Consider the following 23,138-nt stretch of genomic DNA (forward strand, 5'->3'; position numbering starts at 1 on the left):
TGTTGTCACTCAGGCGAGATCTGGGTCTACCACAGGGTCTTGTCCCAGTTAGACCTCCAACAGAAGACCTCAACTGCCGCCTTTCAACACGAAGGAGTAACACTTCCTTTGGAAAAAAAATGCTGATTAAACAGGTGAAACCTCCCCCGGATTGGAAAAAGCAGGTCCCTCTCCTGGAGCCAGACCTGGAGGGGAGCTCACTGGCGAGAGTCTGGTGGCAAGACCATGACATATGATCTGTGAGAAGAACATTGAGTCACCACCATGTGGACTTGTTCAGCCTAGACATGCTGATTCCTGGCATCACAGGCTAGATTCTCACATTGGGCTATCAATCAATTTAGCCCTACAAAGGTAAAAGAAGAAGCAAACATGTCATAACTCCCCTGTCACCTGCTCTCAGTCAGTTCACCTCACAATGATTACAGGAACGGAATCAAAATAATTGTGTTAATGAGGTGACTATTGAGGTTTTATATTCCTGTAATTGGCACATGTTGCTATAGTAGCTGCTGTTTGGTAAAAGTCCAATAGTCTCCTAAATGCTCATAAGATCATGTTATATCAGTTTGGCATACTAGGGTAGGCATACGAAGGTCCATTTAAATTTGACAAAAAAGGTCACGTCACCAAATAGCAAAGATTTATTTCTCTACAGTCTTTTATCTGCGTAAAATGTTGATGATCTCACATGGTCAAACGACAGGCGGCCATGAAATCCAGTTAGAGTGTTTCGGCTCATTATCGGAATCAGATCCTAAGTAAAAAGATGAAATGCACATGAGACTCGTTCTTCTTGCTCTGATCCTGATTTCCTATGGTGAAAATATTAGCCAATCAAAATCAATGATTCCTTAATCGCATGGACAGAACCCTTCAGGCAGGGAGTGTGTTTACTTGTGTGTGTACGTATGTGTGTATGTATTAGAGGGAGAGGGGGAAATGAAAGAGTATAAATGAAGAGGCGATAGGGGAGATGCTGTAAAATTAGTCACGCTGTCAGAGCAGTTTGCACTTGGCTCGACAGGAATTGTCATCAGCGTAGCAGACTCAAGGAAGCCCCCCTCGCTTTCGATCTTGCCTGCAGTGAGATCCAGTCTCTCTTTCTCTCTCTCTCTCTCTCTCTCTCTCTCTCGCTCTCTCTCCCTCTCTCTCTCTCTCTCTCTTTCTCTCTCTCTCTCTCTCTCTCCCTCTCTCTCTGTCTCTGTCTCTCTGCCTGGACAAACTCATTAGATGACTAACTGACTGAGCTTCTATTGAATCTGAACAAAAACAACAACTATACAATCAAAGGGGGACCTACAAAGTTACCTGAATGTGCATGTGTGTGTGTGTGTGTGTGTGTGTGCGCGCATGCGTGCGTGCGTGCAGGTGTGTGTGTGTGTGTGTGTGTGTGTGTGTGTGTGTGTGTGTGTGTGTGTTTGTGTGTGTGTGTGTGTGTCAGTAACAGATAGCTATGTAAATTTAGGGACATCCTGAAATTTATGTTGTTGACATGTTTCCAAACCATAGACAAAATAAAGATGGATGACAAGTCTCCACTTCCTCTCATTCTACAAAACTAAAGCTGAAATATCACGGCTATGTCTACCGCCATCTTGCACGTTTGATAGCATTAAATAACAAATTAAAAACAGATTTGCCAGAATATTTTACACATGAAATTACATCTGTTTGATAAGCTATCAGCTCTTGAGGTTCACAGTGGTGTTAAGATTAAGATTAAGATTAAGATACATTTATTTATTTGTCCCAAACACATGCACAGACATGCACAAGCACACTCATGCAAGGAGGGAAATTTAACCTCTGCTTTTAACCCATCTGGTGCAGGACACAGAGAGCATTGAGCAGCCATGTACGGCGCCCGGGGAGCAGATGTTGGGGGAGTAAGGTGCCTTGCTCAGGGGCACTAGACAGGGTAGGGAGAATCCTCTTGGATTTTTGGACAGATCAATCCAGGTTCGTCTTTTTGTTGTTTCTCCGTGGAGTCGAACCAGAGACGAACCAGAGACCTTTTCTGCCCATAGTCCAAGTTTCTGTTTCATGGTAATTTTGGTAGATTTCTGCAACACGGTGCTAAATATCTGTGATATAATCTTTGTAAATCTTCACATTCTGCTGTCAATCTTAGCTCATTCCTTCCATAGAATTCTGAAACATTTTTTCAAAGTTCAGTGCAATGCAACGAGAGGCCTTTCTTATCGCTGAGACACAACTCTTTTTTCTTATTTCTGTGTCGTGAGCAAGTAGTCATCTCACTCTTGCATAAAAGATACTAAATTAATATTCTTTTTGTTTAGTGGATTTTTTCTGGCTGCAGCCATTATGAATATTACTAGCTATTTATTATAATAATAATTATTATTGTTGTTCATATTCTTACTATTATTGTTATTATTATATGACCCATTGAGCTGACAAAGGATTTATTGTTTTAAAACAACACACTTTAAAGCCTTTAGACAAACAGGGGCATAGGGTATAGGCACAGTAAATTGAGCTTAATATCATGCTGATGTATTGGAAGTTGAAAACTCAAACAGATACAAAAATAAAATGACAAATTTGTTCCCTCACACTGGAAAAAAAACATGAAAACGTCAGACAATCCGAGCCTGTGTCCACAGCAAAGTCTGTCCCCCAGAAGAAGAAAAAACGAAGAGCGCTCGGCTTTCTCCGCTCAGAGTCGGAAACAGAGCCGAGAGCGTCCTCTCTGTTACGCGCCACGGTCTCCTCGTCAATCTGGTCTTGGCTTCTGGTTTGAGATTGTTTACATTCAGTCAACCAAGTGAGGAACAGAAGTCACCATCCTGCTGAAATGGACACCGCCAATCAGGTGCGTAATTTAACCTAATGAAAGGTGGTTTTGACGCAGAGATGTGCGTAATTATGCGCTAAATTGGCCAACATGTCATTAATTGATAATATAAATGAGAGCGCTGCTTCCCTCCCTCTGTGTCTCCTGCAGCTTGTATCCGTGGGGACGTTCCAGGTGCTGAAATTACCTCTGGGATTTATTAGGATTTTGGAATTGGTGAGTTGAACCTCCGATTTTTCTGCATGGAATAACTTAACTGTGCAATGTAAATACATGAAGAAATCACATTATATAATATAACGTATATGATGTGATGAATGTCTAAGTGCTTTTCTTGATAAATTCCTGAACCTCTGTGGCGAAATTTAAAGTTCATCTCATCTGCTGGCTTTTGCGCGTAAATGGCGTTGTTAGTGCGCCTTCCTCACGGTGTGGGCGCCTTATTCCCGCAATCAAATTCACCATTAGGAAATGGCTCAAGTGTATGTAAGGATCCACAGCTCCATGGGAACTAGATGGCACTGGAAACCCGCTATGAAGCGTTTCAATTGTGGGTATTTTGGATGCGTTATTGCGCTAAACCCCCTCCGTTTTGTGTGCCAGTCCAGCAAGAAATACTGTCCTACTTTCCCCCGAGTGAAACGATATATAAGGGGGGATGAACTGGGAGAACGGGGTGTCCTCGTACTGACTGAATCAAAGCTTAACTACCTCTGTCTGTGTGGGTGACGTGTGTGGACTCTCGTGTTTATTGTACAGTGCAGAGACGCCTGAGGAAAAAAAGGGATAAGTGATTTTCTTTGATGTGAGTTTAGAGAAATTAGCCATAGAGGGTATTCGGCTCTCTCTCTCTCTCTCTCTCGCTCTCTCTCTCTCTCTCTCTCTCTCTCTCTCTCTCTCTCTCTCTCTCTCTCTCTCTCTCTCTCCCTCTCTGTCCCTGTACTTATATCTTTGTGAGGACAATTTTAAGGATAAGGCATTTTTTTGAAAGTGAGCACATCCTCACCTTTTCAGGGTTAAGGGTTAGGGTTAGTGTTAGGCATTTAGTTTGGATGGGTAAGGGACTAGGGAATGTATTAAGTCAATGAGTGTCCTCACTAAGATATACGTACAAACAAGTGTGTGTGTGTGTGTTTGTTTGTGTGTGTGTGGGCAGGCGAGAGTGTGTGTGTGTGTGTGTGTGTGTGTGTGTGTGAGTGTGTGTGTGTGTGTGTGTGTGTGTGTGTGTGCTTGTCTTCTTCACTTTTATAAATGCCATCAAATGTGCAGAGACTCTCCGCCCCAGAAAAAAAAAGCAGATTTATTTATTTTTTGCATGCGAAGGGGAGTAAACCTTCTCACTCAAACCCACTGTCATCAGACACGTGATATTTTAGCTGAGATGGGGCAGATGTCTGTAAGTGAGGTGAGCTCCCGAGTGCATCTGTTTTGTGTGTATGACCAGATTTGCTGTGATATTTGTGGATCAGAGCCAAAGAAGAAAGCGGACGATCCAGAGCACCATCTGTATGATGAAGATAACACTCGTTCATAGCTCCCTTTGTGTGTCTTCATGTTGTGTGTGTGTGCGAGTGTGTGTGTGTGTGTGTGTGTGTGTGTGTGTGTGTGTGGCAGAGGGCAGCATGTGTGATTGTATGAGCATGACTGCCCACTGTCCTTTGACATCTGGTGACACACTGATCCATCATTCACCTGACAGAGCTCACTAAGGTGCAGGGCCATTTCTAGAAAAAGAGTTGCAGTATTCCTGCTTTGATGATCCTGCAATGAAAATAAAAATATATGTGAGAACCTAATTTTAATACCTTAGCATTGCAACCATTCACACAAGCTGAAGTAAAAGACATGTATTTATACTTAACTTTAAAGGTTATCAGTCTGACATTGGATGGACGTTAACATGGACACCATTATTCTTATATGAAGTGAGAAAATAAAACACTGCCATGAACATTTTTTGGTATTACCATAACCTGAATAAGATCATACTCACAGTAAGTTATTACCTAATTAAGACACATGGACTTTTCCAACACTTGCATTATATTTGTACGTCTCAATCCCATTATAACATCATGTTGTAGTTTTCACAGGTTTTTTCAACATTGACATTGCGGCCCTGGGTTTGAGTGTTAACAAGTTGTAATATTAATGTGAGACACAATCCGACTATGCTGGGAGTATGGGAATAGGAAGGGAATATTATCTTAGCAGCTCATTAAAAGCATCATAATCATATCTTATTAAATATATCAAGCAAAGTTTAATACAAACAACAAGGGTGTCCCAGAATTCCAGGGTTAATGCAGCCGAAGTACTCGAGTGTGGCAGGAAAACGTAGACAGCAGGCAGGTGATGCTGAGCAGAGGAGAAACAGTGGTTATGAGCAAGGAAGGCAAAATAACTAGGGTTTTCCAACATACAGGAGAACTCTTCAGAATTTAGGTGTGTGTTTGACAAGTGAGTTGGCGAACAGAGCAGCACACACAGGCAAGGTTTCCAGGAAGTAGTCCAAAAAAAATGTCCACAATCAATCGTAACTTTTTGGAGATTATAGGCACTGAGATTTCTTTTTTTTCAGTTTTGCGTCTCATCATCAGCCCATCTACTCACTGTACCTTTCTGGACATTTTCCTACTGAATTCTCACACTGGCTCATTCAAACCTTCTCTGGACATTTTACTAAGGGGCTGGCCGGAGAAGTCCAGAGCATCTGCTTCGGACATCTGCGTGCTAACATATGGAAGATTTCAGGAAAAAGTCCGGACTTCAGTGTTTCTGTCTGAAAGCGGCGTATATAATGATGTGTTTGATAGTCTCACATAATATCACATTGCCCTACAATGTATCAATATATGAACCAATTTATCGCTGTTTATTTTTAAGATAATCATTCAAACAGCCTGAGATACATGCAGCTGAACTCAGACTGAAGAGTCTGTGAAACCATGAAAACATTGTATTGTGGGTTTATAACAATCATGCTTCATTACCTAAAGGCCTGCAGTGAATCTCTTTCCACATTACCATCACCAGCAAAGAAAAACACATGTCTGTCCGTGTGGTTTGTTTACACGGCTCCAAGCACTAAAGGCTTTTGTTCCGGCGACGATTGACATTTACCTTGCTAATAACAATGAACCCTCGTCTGTGCGGCTGACTGGTCATGTGGACAAACATGGCAGAAAAAGGTTGTTTAACTTTGGTCAGGATGTTGCAGGAGACGAGTGGGTTCCCTCGGAGGGTTTCATGTCTCTCTCTCTCTCTCTCTCTCTCTCTCTCTCTCTCTCTGTGTGTGCCGTTCTTGTCCTGTTTGGCACACTGTCAGTGGCTGGCATATTCTGCTCCAAACAGCTGTAAGGTCTCCTCATCTCCACCATGTACCAACTCATGCAGAAGCTGTCCTTTGAGATGTGCCCAAACTCTTCACTGCCAGTGTGCGTGTGTGTGTGTGTGTGTGTGTGTGTGTGTGTGTGTGTGTGTGTGTGTGTGTGTGTGTGTGTGTGTGTGTGTGTGTTCGAGAGAGGGATGGAAGGAGAGAGAGAGCAAAAATTGTTCAGTTGATTGAGCACATGATGCAAATAGTATACATGCATTTGTTATGCACTGAAGCATTGTCGTGGCCGTTGTATCATCTCACACAGTGCAAATTAGCTAGCACTGTATCGACTCTGTGGCTTCCTGTACTAGACTCTGACTGATGAGTCACAACCAATGAGTCTGACATGAGATCTGACTCTCATCCCAAACTCACGACTGACCCACTGTCTTCTGATGTCATCTTCAGTACCTACTGTACGCCGCTTTAGTTTGCTCGGGGTGGGCAGAGAGTTTGTTTGTGTGTGTGCCAGATGAACCTGTACCACAATAGAAGGTCATTTGTCACAAGGGTTTCCAACACAGTTTGGACCTGAGTTGGTTTGCAAAGACCATGCTTAAATCATGCAGGTGAGATTGGATTAACACAACTTGACAGCCAACGCTGACGGTTGCTTTCTCTGGATTAAATGACCATTGCCACCGTCACTAGATTAAATCAACCTTAGATTATTAAAGTCAGTATCAGCTGCACTGGTTGATGTTCTCTCTCCCTGCAACTGACGGTACCACTATTAAATCATTAAGACTGGTTTTAGTTCCACAGAAGAGCAGCTCCTCCTAAGATAAATCATCAGCTGATTACAACACCAGTTTCACAATGTTTTTGTTTTTGTTTGATGTGCTGTGTTATAACAACATTGTATTAAGTAAATATGTGAGACCTATTACTTTATTCATCATGAAATATATAATATTTTTCTCATTAGCACAGACATCTTTTGTTTTACAAAGCAAATTCACATTGTGCATGGAACCCTAATTTTCAAACGTTACACAAAATGAATACCTCTATACTGTAACAGTAACACATTATAAACCGAGCAAGAGTAGAATTGTTTGTCAAACACTCACATGAGTGAAACACACCACAGATTAAATAGATTTTTGATCCAGTGCTATTTCTTAAATTAGATTTATCTCTTCTTATGTCTTCTTAGAAAAAAACAATCACTCTCTCTTTCTCTGCCACATTTTGTGTTTTTGCTATTGACCTATCACCTTAGTAATGTGCTACAAGGAGTTTTCACAAAGGGCTGCACAATATTCACAATAACGGTAGTACAGAGTGCTAGGCACACACACACACACACACACACAGGCACACAGCAAAGCAAAATAAATAAAAGGAGGGAGATGCAGAGAGATTGGCGACAGCTGCTGACAGCGATCGCAAGGCACTTGATCTGAAATAACTCATCTCTTTTTGACAAGAGGGCTGATGCTTGAGGGAAAACACTACTCCTCTTAAATTATTCAAAAGATGGCATCGAGCTTTGACTATTCATTAAAACAAACATCTCTGTCCCCCTGTGTCAGGCAGGTGACTGTGAGCACTGACTTTTATAATCAGTATAGAGCATTTGTTTGTGTTTCCTCTGGGTACTCAGCTTCCTCCCATGGTCAAAAGACTTGCAGATTGGTGCGAGGTTAATTGGACCCTCTAAATTGACCGTAAATGTGAGTAAGAATATTTTTTCTCTTTATGTTCCCAGCCTCTCACCTATGGTCAAGGGACTTTTGCACCATTAATTCACTGCCCACCACCTTGGTCTTCCATTTAATCTTCTCAGAGGCAGACAGACTTTGTCATAGCTTCAGCTGTAGATGTGTGTTCCCATGATGGGCATGCAGTTCTCAGCGAGCGGGAGTCTACAGTCTTATCTGTCACTTCAGCTCTGTTGTGATTTGTGCTTTTGGAGTTTTGTGTCTATGGTAATAATTCTTTCAATTCTCCAAATATGCCTTGGCTTTTCTTTCCAGTATTGGATTAGAATGTGACCATATCTCTAACTTTCCCACACACATTGTGCATTTTACAGCGAATTTGACCCATGATTGGCCAGCTGTTCATTCCACTGGGTTGGATCTTCTTTCTTTTGTACCCTTTTTTGTTATTATTTGTCGCACCTTTCATGTGAACTACTGAATGTGACTCTATGAAAATATTTCAGGAGTGAATGAAGAGTCTGAAACAGACAAATAAGACTAAGTGCCACCTAAATACAGTCCAGTTACCTTGACTACAGAATTCTGAGTTGTTATTTCAGTTGGTATTTAAATAATTGGCCCATTAAGTGCCATAATGGTTCTTTGTTGAGGTTTCTGTAACCTCATCTTTCCTGTAATGGTATGATGTCACAAAACGCTTGATGGGGTTGGTTGTATATCTGGTATGAGTTGTAGCTGATGAACACTTTCTATGTGACGTGGCCTTTCCTGACCCATCAGTTCAGAGCTGGACCTCTATCTCCCTCTGAACCCTGAGATGATGGTCCGCCATTTGTGACTCGGACAGGGAAAAGGTTAACCTGTCTATTCCTGTAGGTAGACATGTCTGATCAAATAAGACAACACAAATACACACACACACACGCGCGCATACGCACCTCATGGCTGCAAGCACAGTACATAGGAGAGAACAGGTGTTGAGAGGCAGTATGAACATGGACAACAGCATGTAGAACTGGAACTTTCACAAAATCAACGTACATGGATGTGATTTCCATCTGTTTTCAAGGCGAGTTAGGATCTGACATAATAGTCTCAAAATGTGGATTCTCGCACAGAATTATAATCATAGCATAAATAGAAACACACACGCACACATGTTGGGATTGTGTTAAGTTTCCATTGGGTGTGCCCACTTTTTAAGTGAGGTGTCTATCCCTGAGCGGGTTCCAGCTGTATCACCGGATTTTGCAGCCACGGAAACCCCATGGGGGGAAGAGGAGAAATAAGAAGGGGCACTGTCACAAAAATACATGGAGCTTGTTTTCTACTTGCTAGTCAGTCAAGCTTACAGAGCGAGAGAAGCAGAGAGAGAGGGAAATATGAATGTGGGCTGCACCGGGCAAAAAGCGCTCCTTGCGCAGGGATTAGCCCCGGCTAAATGAGCTGCTGAATTTAGCTGTCACATGAAGGCTCCAGGATGTCACCTCTTTGTGTGAAGATGTGGGATTATCAGCCAAGATCAATTTCACTGAAGTACTATATCACCAGATCAGCGGCTGATCTAGGATTTTCTAAATCAGGGGCCATAAATATTTGATAAAATATTGTTAGTAAATGACTAGTTTGAGGGAAGACAACTGACAGGACAGGGGCACCTCATGGGTAGTGTGTGTGTGTGTGTGTGTGTGTGCGTGTGTGTGTGCGTGCGTGCGTGCGTGCGTGCGTGCGTGCGTGTGCGTGTGCTTGTCTTCTTCACTTTTATAAATGCCATCAAATGTGCAGAGACTCTCCGCCCCAGAAAAAAAAAAGCAGATTTATTTATTTTTTGCATGCGAAGGGGAGTAAACCTTCTCACTCAAACCCACTCTGTCTGTGTGTGTGCGTGTGTGTGCGTGTGTGTGTGCGTTTGTGTGTGTTTCTAATGCTTCTGCTTCTACCTGAGTGGAGAGAGCGAGATATTTTTACTCCATGTTCAAGCACACACACACACACACACACACACACACACACACACACACACACACACACACACACAGACAGAGCTCACACTATCATCTCTGTCCTTGAACACTCAAACACACACATGTAGTGTTTAGCAGCACAGTCAGGTTCCACTGTACAGTCATTTTTTGAGATCCATCTTGTCTCATCATTGTGGCCCTTTCCCCTATAGGTCAATCTATGTCATAGCGATTCAGAAAATGCATAACCCGTTCAAACACCTTAGAAAACATACAATTTCTGAGTTATCTGATTCTGATTCTGAATCAAACTCTGGTCTCCTGGACCAACTGCTGTTAATAACTGTGCTGGATTCTACTTATGGGGAAACTTGTCAGCTAACAAAGACAGCTGCCTATTCCTCTGCAGTATCAAAAACAAAAACATTTATTACAGTACAGTACAGTATAGTCGTGAGGCACAGGGAATGGGAGAGACTGAACCGTCGACCCTCCGGTTAGTGGACGACTCGCTCTGCCTTCTGAGCCTTGTTAGAAAATATCAGAATATTGATTTAAAATTGTTGACATTGTTGTTACTGCAACAAAAAAACTTGGACATACTTAGTAGTTCGGTTATAGGGTTTGCAGGATAAGCACTTTGAAAGACATATGCCTCCCTTCTCAATCTGTCTCATGTTTCATCCGTCTCTTATTTTCTGTCTTCACAAAGAGTGTCCTAGATTTTTCCCTCTCTCTCAGTCAGAGAGGGGCTGATCATCTGAGGCCTTTTTCATTCCCTGAGGCAGCCACTTGACACTGCAAGGACTCCTATTGACTTGAATAGAGCAGGTGAACGGTGTGTGTGTGTGTTGTGCTGTGTGTGTGTGTGTGTGTGTGTTTGCATCTGCGAGGAGGTTTTACAGAAATGTCAAATGCAGCTCATCAGTGAATGCACCTTTTAGCTCATCTGCCAGTTGGCGTGATCCTCGCCTCCTCACTCTCTGCTCTACCTCGCTCGCTTTCCTCTTCTCTTATCCCGTCCTCTTGTTCGAACAGCCCTCGGTTTTTTATTGTTAGTTTGAATATTTTACTGTTATTGCTCATTCCGCAGATCCAGGCATCCTCCTGTTCTTATCAGTCATGACTCGACTACCAGCTGTGAATGCAAAACGGGGCCACCTCATCCTCGGTCCAAGAAAGGAAATCCCTACTCTTACTTTGTAGTATTTTCTGTAATCAAGAAACTAACAAGACAAAGTGCACACAGATGCACTGAATCATTGTGTGTGAATTGGTGAATAGCGAGAGCTTTGGGTGGTCATCAAGAGTGATACAGATAGATACAGACTATTTACCATTTACAATCTGCTTCCTGTTTACAGCCGCACGCACATGCCCAATGTACATGAATGGTCACTTGACGTACAGTTTCAGATTTGTTATCCTGGACTGGGATTATTACTGATGCAGAGTTAAAAGACTGATATGGAGATTGTTTTAGTTTTAAAATGGAGTCAGACAGTACATCTGGTTGCTGGTGATCAAGTCAGAAGAGGCATCAACTTCATCTTAGACAGAATCTTTGCAACCTCATCCACAGCCACAACACATATAGCACAAGTTGTACTGTTACATATGTGACTGAATTGCAAATCGGCCTTAGTTTTGGATGCAAACTTTGATCTTCACATGAGCACCAAGCTCCTCAGTGTTTGTTGGAGAGGAGGGCAAACAGGGAGATGTTTCAGAGTTTTCATTGCGCTGCAGACGGTTTTCATTCCTGCACTCGGGCATTTCTCCCTGTATCTGTCCCCCTCTCTCTTTTTGCCTTTCCTCCCTCTCTCCCTCTGTATCTCTTGTTCCCCGAGGAGCCCAGCTGGGAGAGGCAGATAAACACACAGGGGCGTGGGGCTTAGCACCCACCCTCCTTCCACAATGCCACGCTCACTCCTGTTCAAAGGCCTTAGCTAGAAGTGAGAGGGGCTAAACCCGAAACGAAAATCACAGGGAGAGGAGGCAGCTGCAGGAGAGAGAGAGAGGAAGAGAGAGAGAGAGAGGTTTATCTGGGACTGTTTGTGATAATTAGGAGGGAGCATTTATTCTGGTCAATTTTCTTCTACCATTTGTTTGTTGAGATACGCACATGCAACAGTCTGCACGCACAGTGAGCTGCATGCGATTCAGATGCATACTTGAATTTGTTAAGCGTGCGTGTGTGTAGCACCTCTCTGTGTGTTTGTTTGTGACCTATCACTTACAAACACTCCAGTGAGGATTTCCCTGCAGATGTTCCAGCTGTGCACAATGACAGCCACAGATAAGCTTTTATCAACCTCCACCTGAGGCCCGAGGCTGCAGGAAGCATGTGGGAATTGCACTTATTGGTTTATTTACAGCATTTGGCTGAACCTATTCATTAACCCAAACAGCCCATTGTGACCCAGATCAGCCTCACAAGCATCATCTTATTATCCTCCATCTTTGATCTTTGTTTTCTTTTTTTACTGTTATTGTCTCTTTGCACCACTGAGAGGAGTTGCACTTTTACACAGTTTCGTTGTACAGCTGTTCAATGACAGACTATGGTAATCTATTTTTAAAAACTGTGAACAGAGTGTCGGCTTGTTTTGAAGGTTGCAATTATCAGAAAATAACTAGCAGACACTGCACTTGAATCTGACACACATGGAGATCATAGGATAAATTATCTGATCGTGTCTTTCAGATTGTGCCCCATGATGAGTTCCTGAAAATATGCAGTACCAGAGAATTTTTCAATACAAATGAAAATAATTAACAGGGCAGGATTTTTCCTGTAATTTACTGAGATTAAGGAGAAAAAATGTTTTTTTGTTAAAACACAGACCAAATGAGAAGTGCAAACTCCTCCTTACTGTTATGATTCTACCCTCTGAACTCTTGTGAACTGTAATGTAGCGTACACTTTTCATGGATTTGTACCTTATTTTCCTTGTGATTTGTGATATTCGTTTGATCATTTTTTTACACTGAGTTCTTTATTTTGTGTTTTATTTAATTTAATATTTGAAAACTTGGGACAGGTCACTTTGTAATCTGGGACACTTATATTAGGCGTAAAAAAAACTAAATCACCCTGCTCATTGCATGCAAAACTCAATATTACAAATTTTTTTAAAGCATGAAAAAATGACTAAGAAAATGTAAATTATTCATAGAATTCGTGTCCAAGGGGGAGCTTCTGATTGACACTTGCCCCGCCCCTCTATGTGACACTAACCCCAGTAATTATGAGATTTCAGTTACATGATGTTAATGCTAAACCTGTAGTAAAAGACGACTATTGTGTCTCTTTCATGCATCCCGCTGAGGACTTTTTATCTGGCTAAAAATGACGCCGCCTTGTTTTGTAGAAACATTTTTGATGACCAGCAGTTGTAAGTGCTAATAATTATAATTAATTATTATAATATTTTAATCAGTCATTGGCCCAACTACTTATGTGTTGCCTCAGATTTATTTATCTGTTAAAATAATTATATTTGACCTTACTACAAATTACAACAGCATTAAATCAATTAAATCAATCCAACTGGTCATATTTTTAAGATGAATGCACCAGTAATAATATGATGTTGCACTTTTATAATCATGACTCCAAAGTGCATTACAGTCATGGTAAGAATCAACCGCCACACCATGTACCAGAGAGTGAGAGACATATTAAATCAAGGATCACACAGAAAAGCAAGAGTGAGACCACTGCATATGAAAATGACAGGGCTATACTAGCTAAGTGTATAATACATGGTCACTATGATGGAGATATCAGCATACACATTGATCTGTGGTGTATCAGTGTTACATTCTATATGCTGCGAGTTGTGAGTCTTGTATATTCTGTCCGATGCTGTGTTGCTTCAAACACTAGGCACACAAAACACGTACACATTTTGCTGCCTCAGATTTGTGATGAATTTTAATCAAACACCTCAGAGACTGTGAATGTAGACACTTGCATGAGACGGGCATGCTCACACTGTCATCTGTTCGCACTTCAAGAACATGCTCACACACATCTCTCAGGAGGCGTGTGAGTACAGCTGAACAATCTCATTGCGCCCTCCCGAGGCCAAGGGGCGCTTTGAGGCTGAAGACAAATGTTCCCCCCAGCTGCTGGCAAGCTGCACATCCAGCTGCCTGTAGGAGGGGAGGCTCATGCTAACCAGGCGTCAGGTCAGATTATGGTGATCATGCTTGTGAGAACTCTTGAGGCAAGAGTGGCTTTATATGGAAAACTGGGCAGAGAGAGAGAGAGAGAGAGAGAGAGAGAGAGAGAGAGAGAGAGAGAGAGAGAGAGAGAGAGAGAGAGAGAGAGAGAGAGAGAGAGAGAGAGAGAGAGAGAGAGAGAGAGAGAGAGAGAGAGAGAGAGAGAGAGAGAGAGAGAGAGAGAGGAGCATGGTCCTGACTGGCTCCAGTCAAGTTAAAATAACATCCAACCTTAACCCAACCTCAGCCCTAACCACATATGGACATGTATTTAATCTGATTTAACTTTACTTTTCCATTTCATGCTGTTTCATACTTATATTCCATCACATTTCAGAAAGAAATGTTGAATCACTGGATTCTGTAATAGTTTCTAATTTGACAAGGCCTGCTGTGATCTTATAAAATATTTTCATTGTTGAAAACTAAACCGCTCAACCTTTTTATTTATAGCTATATTTAAATGTACTTAAAATGGTCTTTCCCTTTTTTTCCAAATAATCTCAGAATATATTGATGTCTCTTGAAGGCCCTGTATCATTTCAATTCATATTTACCATAATAAATTAAGAATATTTTTGCCTGTTTTCAAGTGTCTTGACCGAGAAGCCAGTGAGCTAATACTTCAATGCTTATATGTGAACAGGATATTTCGTGGAAAGTGGTCCATGTTGCACACAGTCCTGTCTCAGCCTCCACTCTGTTTAGTTCTTGTGTCACTGTCGACATATTTCAGTTATATGTCAGTTATACTGTAGTTATATGGATTTTTCTTGCTCCTTATTTTTTTTCTTTTCTTTCCATCTTTCATATTTGCCTTCTCTGTATTTCTTTCTCTCTCACCTCATGATAATCACAAAGGTGGCAGAAACAGCCAGGTCTGAAGGTACTTGAGATTAGCAGAAGTAAACATTATACTAGTCACAAACACACACACACACACAAACACACACACACACACACACACACACACACACACACACACACACACACACACACACACACACACACACACACACACACACACACACACACACACACACACACACACACACACACACACACACACACACACACATACACACACACAGTGTTTCCTCGGGCTGTCTCTCCCAGCTTGTGTTTAGTAATCAGAATACTTCTGGGATACCTGTAGCATATACAAGCTGGATTAAACTCTACACTCTCACCCTCTTTTATGTGTACAGTTATATTTTTTCCACTTTGTTCACATGTTTTTTTGTGGATCTAATGTAGAGCTACTTCAATTATTCAATATGTTCTGTTTTTGACATTAACCGACACTTCAAGTATTCACAGTGTATAATAAAAGTTAAACTGTGAAGTCCACTTCAGGTAAAAGACTGTGTTTTGTGTGGGTTTGTGTCCTTATAATAACTTAGTATACATTGGTTGGTGAAGTCCTATGTGACCGCGAAGGGAGCACAAACAGAAACTTTGGAGACTCCTTCTGTCCTCGTTCCGCCCTGTCCACACGCTCCCTGCTGCTTTTGTCGTCCATGTGCTGATGTGGCCAAAACACTATCAGTTGGTGTTAAATTGGCTTCACAGCAGAGAGATTGTTGAGATGGCCAAGAGCAAAGTCTTTAAATGGTGTGACTGCTGATCCTTGCTGTTTGCCACTCTAGTTACAATTTGAATTCTGCCTGTGTCTCTATTTTGAGATGTCAAACACTTCATGCATTGAATATATATGTATAAATACATTAATTATAGATCGAATTTTTAGCTCAGCTATACAAAGTGTCTAGCCTCTTACAGCTCATCATTTAGTTTAGTTTGGGCCAGAACCTTTTCTGTGGACAGCAAGAAGGTTCAATGTTTCAGTTGGTGTATTTGTGTGTTTGGAGATTGCATGTTCTACCTGTGTTTACAGACATGCAGATGCGTGCAAATGTTTTCACATTTATTTATTCGAACACAATTATATCTTTTACTAAAAGTGTTGTTTCTATAAGAGCCAAGAAGGTTTTTCATTAGACTCTGTGTCTCTTTAGGGGTGGAGCTGCACCTGAAAACCATCAATCAACCTGATGAGAGGGGTGGGGTTCGAGGGGCAGTGAGAAAGGCCACTGTTGACTCACAGAGCAAGACAACGCCTCGCTGGGAATTTCACTTCCAGTCCTCTCGTTTTTTAGATATTTTGTCTCCCAGCATGAGCTCTTTTGTTGGATTTTGTTTGTCTGCAGATATTCAGTAATCCAGTTTTCTTTATTTCATAGTGAGGATTTTTGTCTTTCTTGTAGATTAGGGAGATTTTTTACCTTCTTTTGTTATTTTTGGCTGATATCTCCAACTCATTTGGTTTCTTGATTTACTTGATTCAAAATTATACTTGTTTTAAAAAAACAATTGTTATTGTACTTGCTGTATTCGTTCCTCTGGTTCAGCCATTGTTCTTGTTTAAGAAGGCCTCTACATTATGGATATACTATACTTATGGGATAAATGGACTGGGTGGTAATCACATTAAAACAAATCTCAATCTGAGTAGTTTTTTGGCCTGTTGTCCTCCTAATGAGTCAGATCAATATCTGCTCTGCAAAACTCTAAACTGAGAGCCAGCACTGTGCTCATGCTCTTATCAATAGTTTCAGTAGAGCTGATGCTCTGCTCTGAAGGAGCTCATGTGTGTAGCAGTGTGTTGAAAAATGTGTGTCGAAAAGATGATGTTTTGTGTGGATAATGTGGCAGTGTAGCGATGCTTTGCATAAAGTCTTCTTTCTTCTCAGTTCCAGTTGTACTGTAGCAGTAATCTGATTTTTCCTGTATTATTTTGTGCAGCTTTTTGCCATTTTTGCTTTTGCGACATGTGGGGGCTACTCTGGGCAGCTGCGGGTTAGTGTGGACTGCATGGAGAAGGCCAGCAGCAACCTCAGCATCGGCATCGACTTTGCTTATCCTTTCAGGTGAGTGGGGTTCATCTGTCTTCAAAGTGTGGTGGCAGGAGTATGAACCTGTGTCTGGCACTGACACAGTACCTGAATATGTCAGTCACATAGGTAAATGCGGTCAGTGTTCAATGTCTTTTTTGCTTGCACGACAAATTTGTTGTTGTTGATTAGGGCTGTGTGTAGAGCTTTTTTGAACATAAATACTTCTGTGCAATTTAGGCAAATTATTGTTTGCGACTTCAGCATCAAATAAAGCAACTTAATATTTAAATAAATATTAATGGTGCCATCATAGCAAATATAACTGAAAGCAATGTGTTTACTTCCGGATTGGTTGTCAACATGTAGGAAGTTAATGCATTTTTAAATAATGTATGTAGGAGTATGTCGGATCCTTGGTTTAAAAGCAACACTTGAGAAAGTTTTTTTCTAAATGGAGAAAAATTACTCTTCTATTCTGTTCAGTTCCCTGAAGTTAGATTAGCAAACTTAATTGCAATGGAAGCAATTCCCTTTGTCTGCAATCAGTAAAGAAGGTAACTACTGGTGAGACATCTCAGCTGAGTTTTCAGGAGAGAAGTGCCTGAAAAATAAGACTTTTGACACGCCGTGTTTGTTGAGTCAGCTAAAACATTTTTACTTTCCAGTGTTGAAATGTGCTGATATTTCTGATGAGAATAAACTTAAAGAACACTTTGGGTAAAACATAGAATGGTACACCATTTATATTATGAGCTGAAATTGACCCCTGCAAGTTTGTCTGTGTTGGCAAGGTTGTACCAGGTGTCCTTCGAAGCACCCGTGTGTGAGGGCATGAGGAGGGAACTCGTGTTCCTCATTGGAGACTATTCATCTTCCGCAGAGTTCTTCGTCACCATTGCTGTCTTTGCCTTCCTGTATTCTCTGATGGCGAACATAGTATACATCTTCTTCAAGAATAAATACCACGAGAACAATCGAGCACCGCTCATTGTGAGTATACAATCGCCTCTGACCGGGGATCTTTTGACAAAGTGACTGTTAAAAGAATTGTTGCCGTTTTTCTCCTCTCTCGTCCTCGCCATCAGGACTTTGTGGTGACAGTGGTGTTCTCCTTCATGTGGCTGGTCAGTTCATCTGCTTGGGCAAAGGCTCTGTCTGATGTGAAACTGGCCACTGATCCAGATGAGGTGCAGCTCCTCATCTCTGCCTGCAAAGACCAGACCAACAGGTGTGGCTCAGTGCACGGATCGCGCTGGTCTGGGCTCAACACCTCAGTGGTATGTTTACAGAATGTCAGAATGTGCGTCCCAAACGCTTGGAATGAATGAGAGTGTGCATCACTGACTAAGATTTCTCATCTGCCAGTGTTTCATATTGCTCTTCCTTGTTGTGATTCTCTTCAGGTATTTGGGTTCCTCAACTTTGTTCTATGGGCTGGAAATATCTGGTTTGTCTTTAAGGAGACTGGTTGGCACAAGGGGGCTTCCAGCTTGGCAGGCGGGGCGTCTGAGAAACAGGCCGGCACCTTTAACCAGGAGCCCTACAACCAGGGAAGCTTTGACCAGACAGGGAGCCATAGCATCCAGGGAGACCTCGGCCAGCCATCTGAGTACAGCCGGGTGGGAGGTCCCACCTCGTACTCCAATCAAATGTAGCCGAGCCTTTTCGTTTCACAAGTGGCACTTCGGCATAATAAACCAGGGCAATCACGGGGTGAAAGGAGAGGAGAGTAGAGTAAACCTTCAGTCTATGCTCAGTTTGTTATCAAACTGTCTGTGCAAAAAAAAAAGATGGCCATCAAAAAGGTGTCAGAAGACGACCACTGTAGATAGAGTAAGTAATGTTAGGTGTTGTACAAAATTATCAAAATTATCCTCTTTCAGAATTGTTGTTTGCTGAATGTTGTATTTCTTGTAGTTTGAAACACATTAGTGACGCTTTCTGTCTGTGCTTGGTGATCGACATTCACTGTTTAGAGACTTTTTTAAACTGGTTTGCCCTCTGCGGTGGAGGGAAAAACTGCTCTGTGTTTGTTATACCTTTCGACTTTTCAAGTGCATGATGTTGTGTGTGTGCTACTATGCTCTGTCCGTCACACTTTTCAAAAGAAATTATACGTTTTATCTCTGAGAGTTTACAAATCCAGAAATCCCAGACTCATTCCTCTGGGTTTATTTGTATCTGTATAATGTTATTTTAATATGACAGGAGCTGTATTTTAATGATGGGTAACTCTAATTTAAATATATATTCAGAACTTGTTTAAGGGAGAGTTCTGTTACATTTGTTATAAATACATGTCAACACATCAATATGGAGTTTCTAAAGCAATAATGGCAAAAATACACTATAAAGGGTTTGTGCAAGAAACGACCACCACAGGATGCAGCCATTGAAATTGTGTTTCTGTTGCTATTGTCTAATATTAATTGCATCCGCTGTCACATTGTCCTTTTATTTGATAAGAATGGTGTAGTCTACAAGTGTTTACAACTGTTTACAAGTGGTCGCTCTCGCTACACATGTGACTGTGACTGTTTTCTGCTATCATCAACCTACTGTAAAATCATAGACATAAGTCGTACCTTTCTAAAGTACGTCTAGAGCTATGTTCATTTACAAGTTTAAAGCCCAGCAAAAAAGCATATCAGTACCACTGTGATAATCAAAGAATAGTGAGTATTGGGCTCATCTGTATGTAGCTAATACGAAGCTCTTCTTTACTTCAAAGTTCCAATTCTTTTGAACAGGTATTTCTTTTGTGCGATTGATGTAAAATAGAATGGGTGATCCTCAGTTGCTGTTTGTATAGATTTATATGACTTGTGCAACCCTGTTTTTTGACCTCTTAGCATGTGTCTTGCATCAATGTAATAAAGAAGAGTGAACATTTATGTATGTATAATAGTCTGACGTCCATGATAAATGTCAGCGGGTAAATATAATTACCGTGTATCATGATTTACAGGTATTCATGTCAATAAAGGTGCACATATTTGTCCATAATAAGTTTCCTCTCTCTGCTTTGATCTTTTTGTTTTGACGTCTGACCTTTGACCTGTTGGTAACTTCAGCAACTGATGCTGCTTTTTCTGTCGGGCCCAATGTGAAGTACAGAGTGCTCCCTCTGCTGGTCATCAGATACAGTAAATTACAGTTTTTTAAAGGCTTTATTTACACAACCTTGTTAGTGCCCAATAACGCCTTTGTAGTTGCATGTCCCCTGTCCCTTAAGTCAATGAAAAGTGTAGCTGTCTCAGATTTGTTGGATTAGTTTAGCTGGGTCAGGTGAGGTGCTTTAATTTTGTTCGATATGGGATGTGGAATAAGTAAGCAACTCTGTATACTTTAGAAGCTGCTCACATGTTAACCCTTTGACACACAACATGGGTCAGAAGGGACCCGGCTTGATTTTTATTTTCTGTATCTTTGCAGTGAATGAATGTCATCATTTAGTATTTCAGGTATTCCCCATTTCATTTGTTTTTGCTCATCACAAATCCTTTTTTTTAATTTTTCCTTTGATACTTTTGAATTGAATTATTTTTGAGTGGCATCAAAGGAAGCTTCCTTTTATCAGCGTGGCATCAAAAGCAGTTGCTGCTAAACAATGTGGTATCACTGCTGAGTAGAGGTAAGACAATACATACTGTTGCTCTTTTCAATAGTGTCTTCAAATGTGGTAAAAGAGGAAGTGAAAGAGAGCAGAAGGAGCAATGATCTGTTTCTGTTCAGAGGAAGTGAAACTATTCTACAGTCACTGGCACCAGGTGAAATGGCGCAACAAGATAATCAACTGGACAGAGAAAGATTCTGCTGTTCGATCTGTTTGGATTTACTGAAGGATCCGGTGACTATTGGCTGTGGACACAGCTTCTGTATGAGCTGTATTATTACCATCTGGGACCATGAGGATTGGAGGGGAAGCTGCAGCTGCCCTGAGTGTAGACAGACCTTCACACTAAGGCCTGTCCTGGTGAAAAACTTTCTGTTAGCTTATTTAGTGGAGGAGCTGAAGAAGACTGGGCTCCAAGCTGCTCCTGCTGATCACTGCTATGCTGGACTTGAAGATGTCGCATGTGATTTTTGCACTGGGATAAAACTGAAAGCTCTCAAGTCCTGTTTGGTTTGTTTGGCCTCTTATTGTCAAAAACACCTCCAGCCTCATTTTCAATCACGTCCATTTAAGAAGCACAAGCTAGTGGAGCCCTTTGAGAAGCTCAAGGGGAACATCGGCTTTCTTCACAAATATGTGATGCAGATCTTCTGCCACACTTATCAGCAGTGCATCTATTATTTCTGCTATGTGGATGAAAATAAAGCTGCAACAGAAAGGACTGAGAGGCAGCAGAGACTCCAGGACAGAGAGAAAGATGTGAAGCTGCTTCAACAGGAGGAAGAGGCCGTCAACGGCATTGCTGATAAAGCAGTGGAGGACAGTGAGAAGATCTTCACTGAACTGAACCGTCTGGTGGAGAAAAGAAGCTCTGACGTGAAGCTGCAGATCAGATCCCAGCAGGAAAGGGGATTGAGTCGAGTCAGAGAGCTTCGGGGGAGACTGGAGCAGGAGATCACTGAGCTGAAGAGGAAAGACGATGAACTGAAGCAGCCCTCACACACACAGGATCACAACCAGTTTCTACACAACTACCCCTCACTGTCACCACTCATTGAATCTATGCATTCATCCAGAATTAGGATCCGTCCTCTGAGGTACTCTGTGGACGTGACAGCAGCTGTGTCACAGGTCAGAGGTCGACTACATGACATTCTGACTGAGACAGAGGCAAAGATTTTACAGATTGTGCCACAAGTGGATGTTTTACTGCTACAAAAAGAGCCCAAGACCACAGCTGACTTTTTAAAATATTCAAAGGAAATCACACTGGATCCAAATACAGCAAACATGCACATCTTATTATCTGAGGGAAACAGAAGTGTAGCATTAATGAGAGAAAAACAGACTAATTCTTATAACCCAGACAGATTCACTTATTGGGATCAGGCCCTGAGTAGAGAAAGTCTGACTGGATGTTGTTACTGGGAGGTGGGAATGGAGTGGTCAGGAGGAGTTGAAATAGCAGTCGCTTACAAGAATATCAGAAGAGCAGGGAGGTCAATTGAATGTGGATTTGGATACAATGATAAATCTTGGTCGTTACATTGTGTTGGAAACAGATATTACTTTTGTTACAACAGCATCAAGACTCGAGTGTCAGGTCCTGTGTCCTCCAGGGTAGGAGTGTACCTGGATCACGGTGCAGGTGTTCTGTCCTTCCACAGCGTCTCTAAAACCATGGTGACTCTCCTCCACAGAGTCCACACCACATTCACTGAGCCTCTCTATGCTGGAGTTGGGGTTTCTTATGGAAACACAGCTAAGTTGTGTAGTCTCAAATAGACTTGAGTCATTAAAAGCCGTGATTAAGATTCTGTGTTTAACTCTTTAACTTCTTTTGTCAAAATGTGTGTTGCTCAAACTTTTTCTTCATGACGTTGTTGCTCCGCACAGAGATCAGCTGTCAATCTGACTGACCTTCCTTCATCACAGATATTTAGTCTTCACTTTGTAAAGACAGAAATCTATAATTACACTGACATGAATGGGTTTGAAAGAACTAATGTTGCTGTTGTTTTCTAAATCAATGTAGAAATTAGGTTCTCTGATATTTTATAACTTGTAATGATCCTGCTTAATGTAATCGTTGTGTATATATCAATAAACTCTTGAATCTTAAATCTTGAATCTTGAGATGATTATTTTTTTTTCTTTTCCGCATGTGCGATGGAACAAGAGTCATTAAAAAGACTTTGCTGATGAAATGATCAATAAACTGTTTAGGCCAATTTATGCCTCTCCATTTTTTCTATTACGGACAGATAAGACCGCCCTATCCGTCGTGAAACGCCCTCTCCGAGCGCTTCGGACAGCTTTTCGTACACGTCTGATTTTTCTAACTATCCGTCTTCATGTTGGAGACCCGACGGACCGCTCTTGGCTGTGATTGGTCCGCGACCGACATCATTTCCGTATGACGTCATTTCCGTATTTCCGGACCTCAAACTTCCTGTTTACTTGTAGCAACAAACACAAACACAACTATGATTCTACGATTAATGTGACGTGTGTTTTAAGCCAGCGGAGTTGTCCGGCTGACGGTGGCTCATTAGAGCACT

The 23,138-nt window shown here is 41.6% G+C and overlaps 2 protein-coding genes across 2 annotated transcripts; both read left to right on the top strand.

Moving 5' to 3' along the window:
- Positions 1 to 2,725: 2,725 nt before the first annotated feature.
- Positions 2,726 to 18,616, top strand: synpra (synaptoporin a). The gene is made up of 6 exons (XM_061070464.1): positions 2,726 to 2,839; positions 2,972 to 3,037; positions 16,870 to 16,994; positions 17,753 to 17,951; positions 18,047 to 18,238; positions 18,365 to 18,616. The coding sequence occupies exons 1-6, from the start codon at positions 2,822 to 2,824 to the stop codon at positions 18,614 to 18,616; spliced, it is 852 nt and encodes a 283-aa protein (XP_060926447.1). The 5' UTR covers positions 2,726 to 2,821.
- A 2,120-nt stretch (positions 18,617 to 20,736) lies between these two features.
- On the top strand, positions 20,737 to 22,362 carry LOC133000380 (tripartite motif-containing protein 16-like protein). The gene is made up of 2 exons (XM_061070301.1): positions 20,737 to 21,040; positions 21,284 to 22,362. Exons 1-2 carry the CDS (start codon positions 20,737 to 20,739, stop codon positions 22,360 to 22,362), a joined length of 1,383 nt encoding a protein of 460 aa, XP_060926284.1.
- The last annotated feature ends 776 nt before the right edge of the window (positions 22,363 to 23,138 follow it).

Source organism: Limanda limanda, chromosome 4 (assembly GCF_963576545.1).
Source record: "Limanda limanda chromosome 4, fLimLim1.1, whole genome shotgun sequence".
NCBI classification, from domain to species: Eukaryota; Metazoa; Chordata; class Actinopteri; order Pleuronectiformes; family Pleuronectidae; genus Limanda; species Limanda limanda.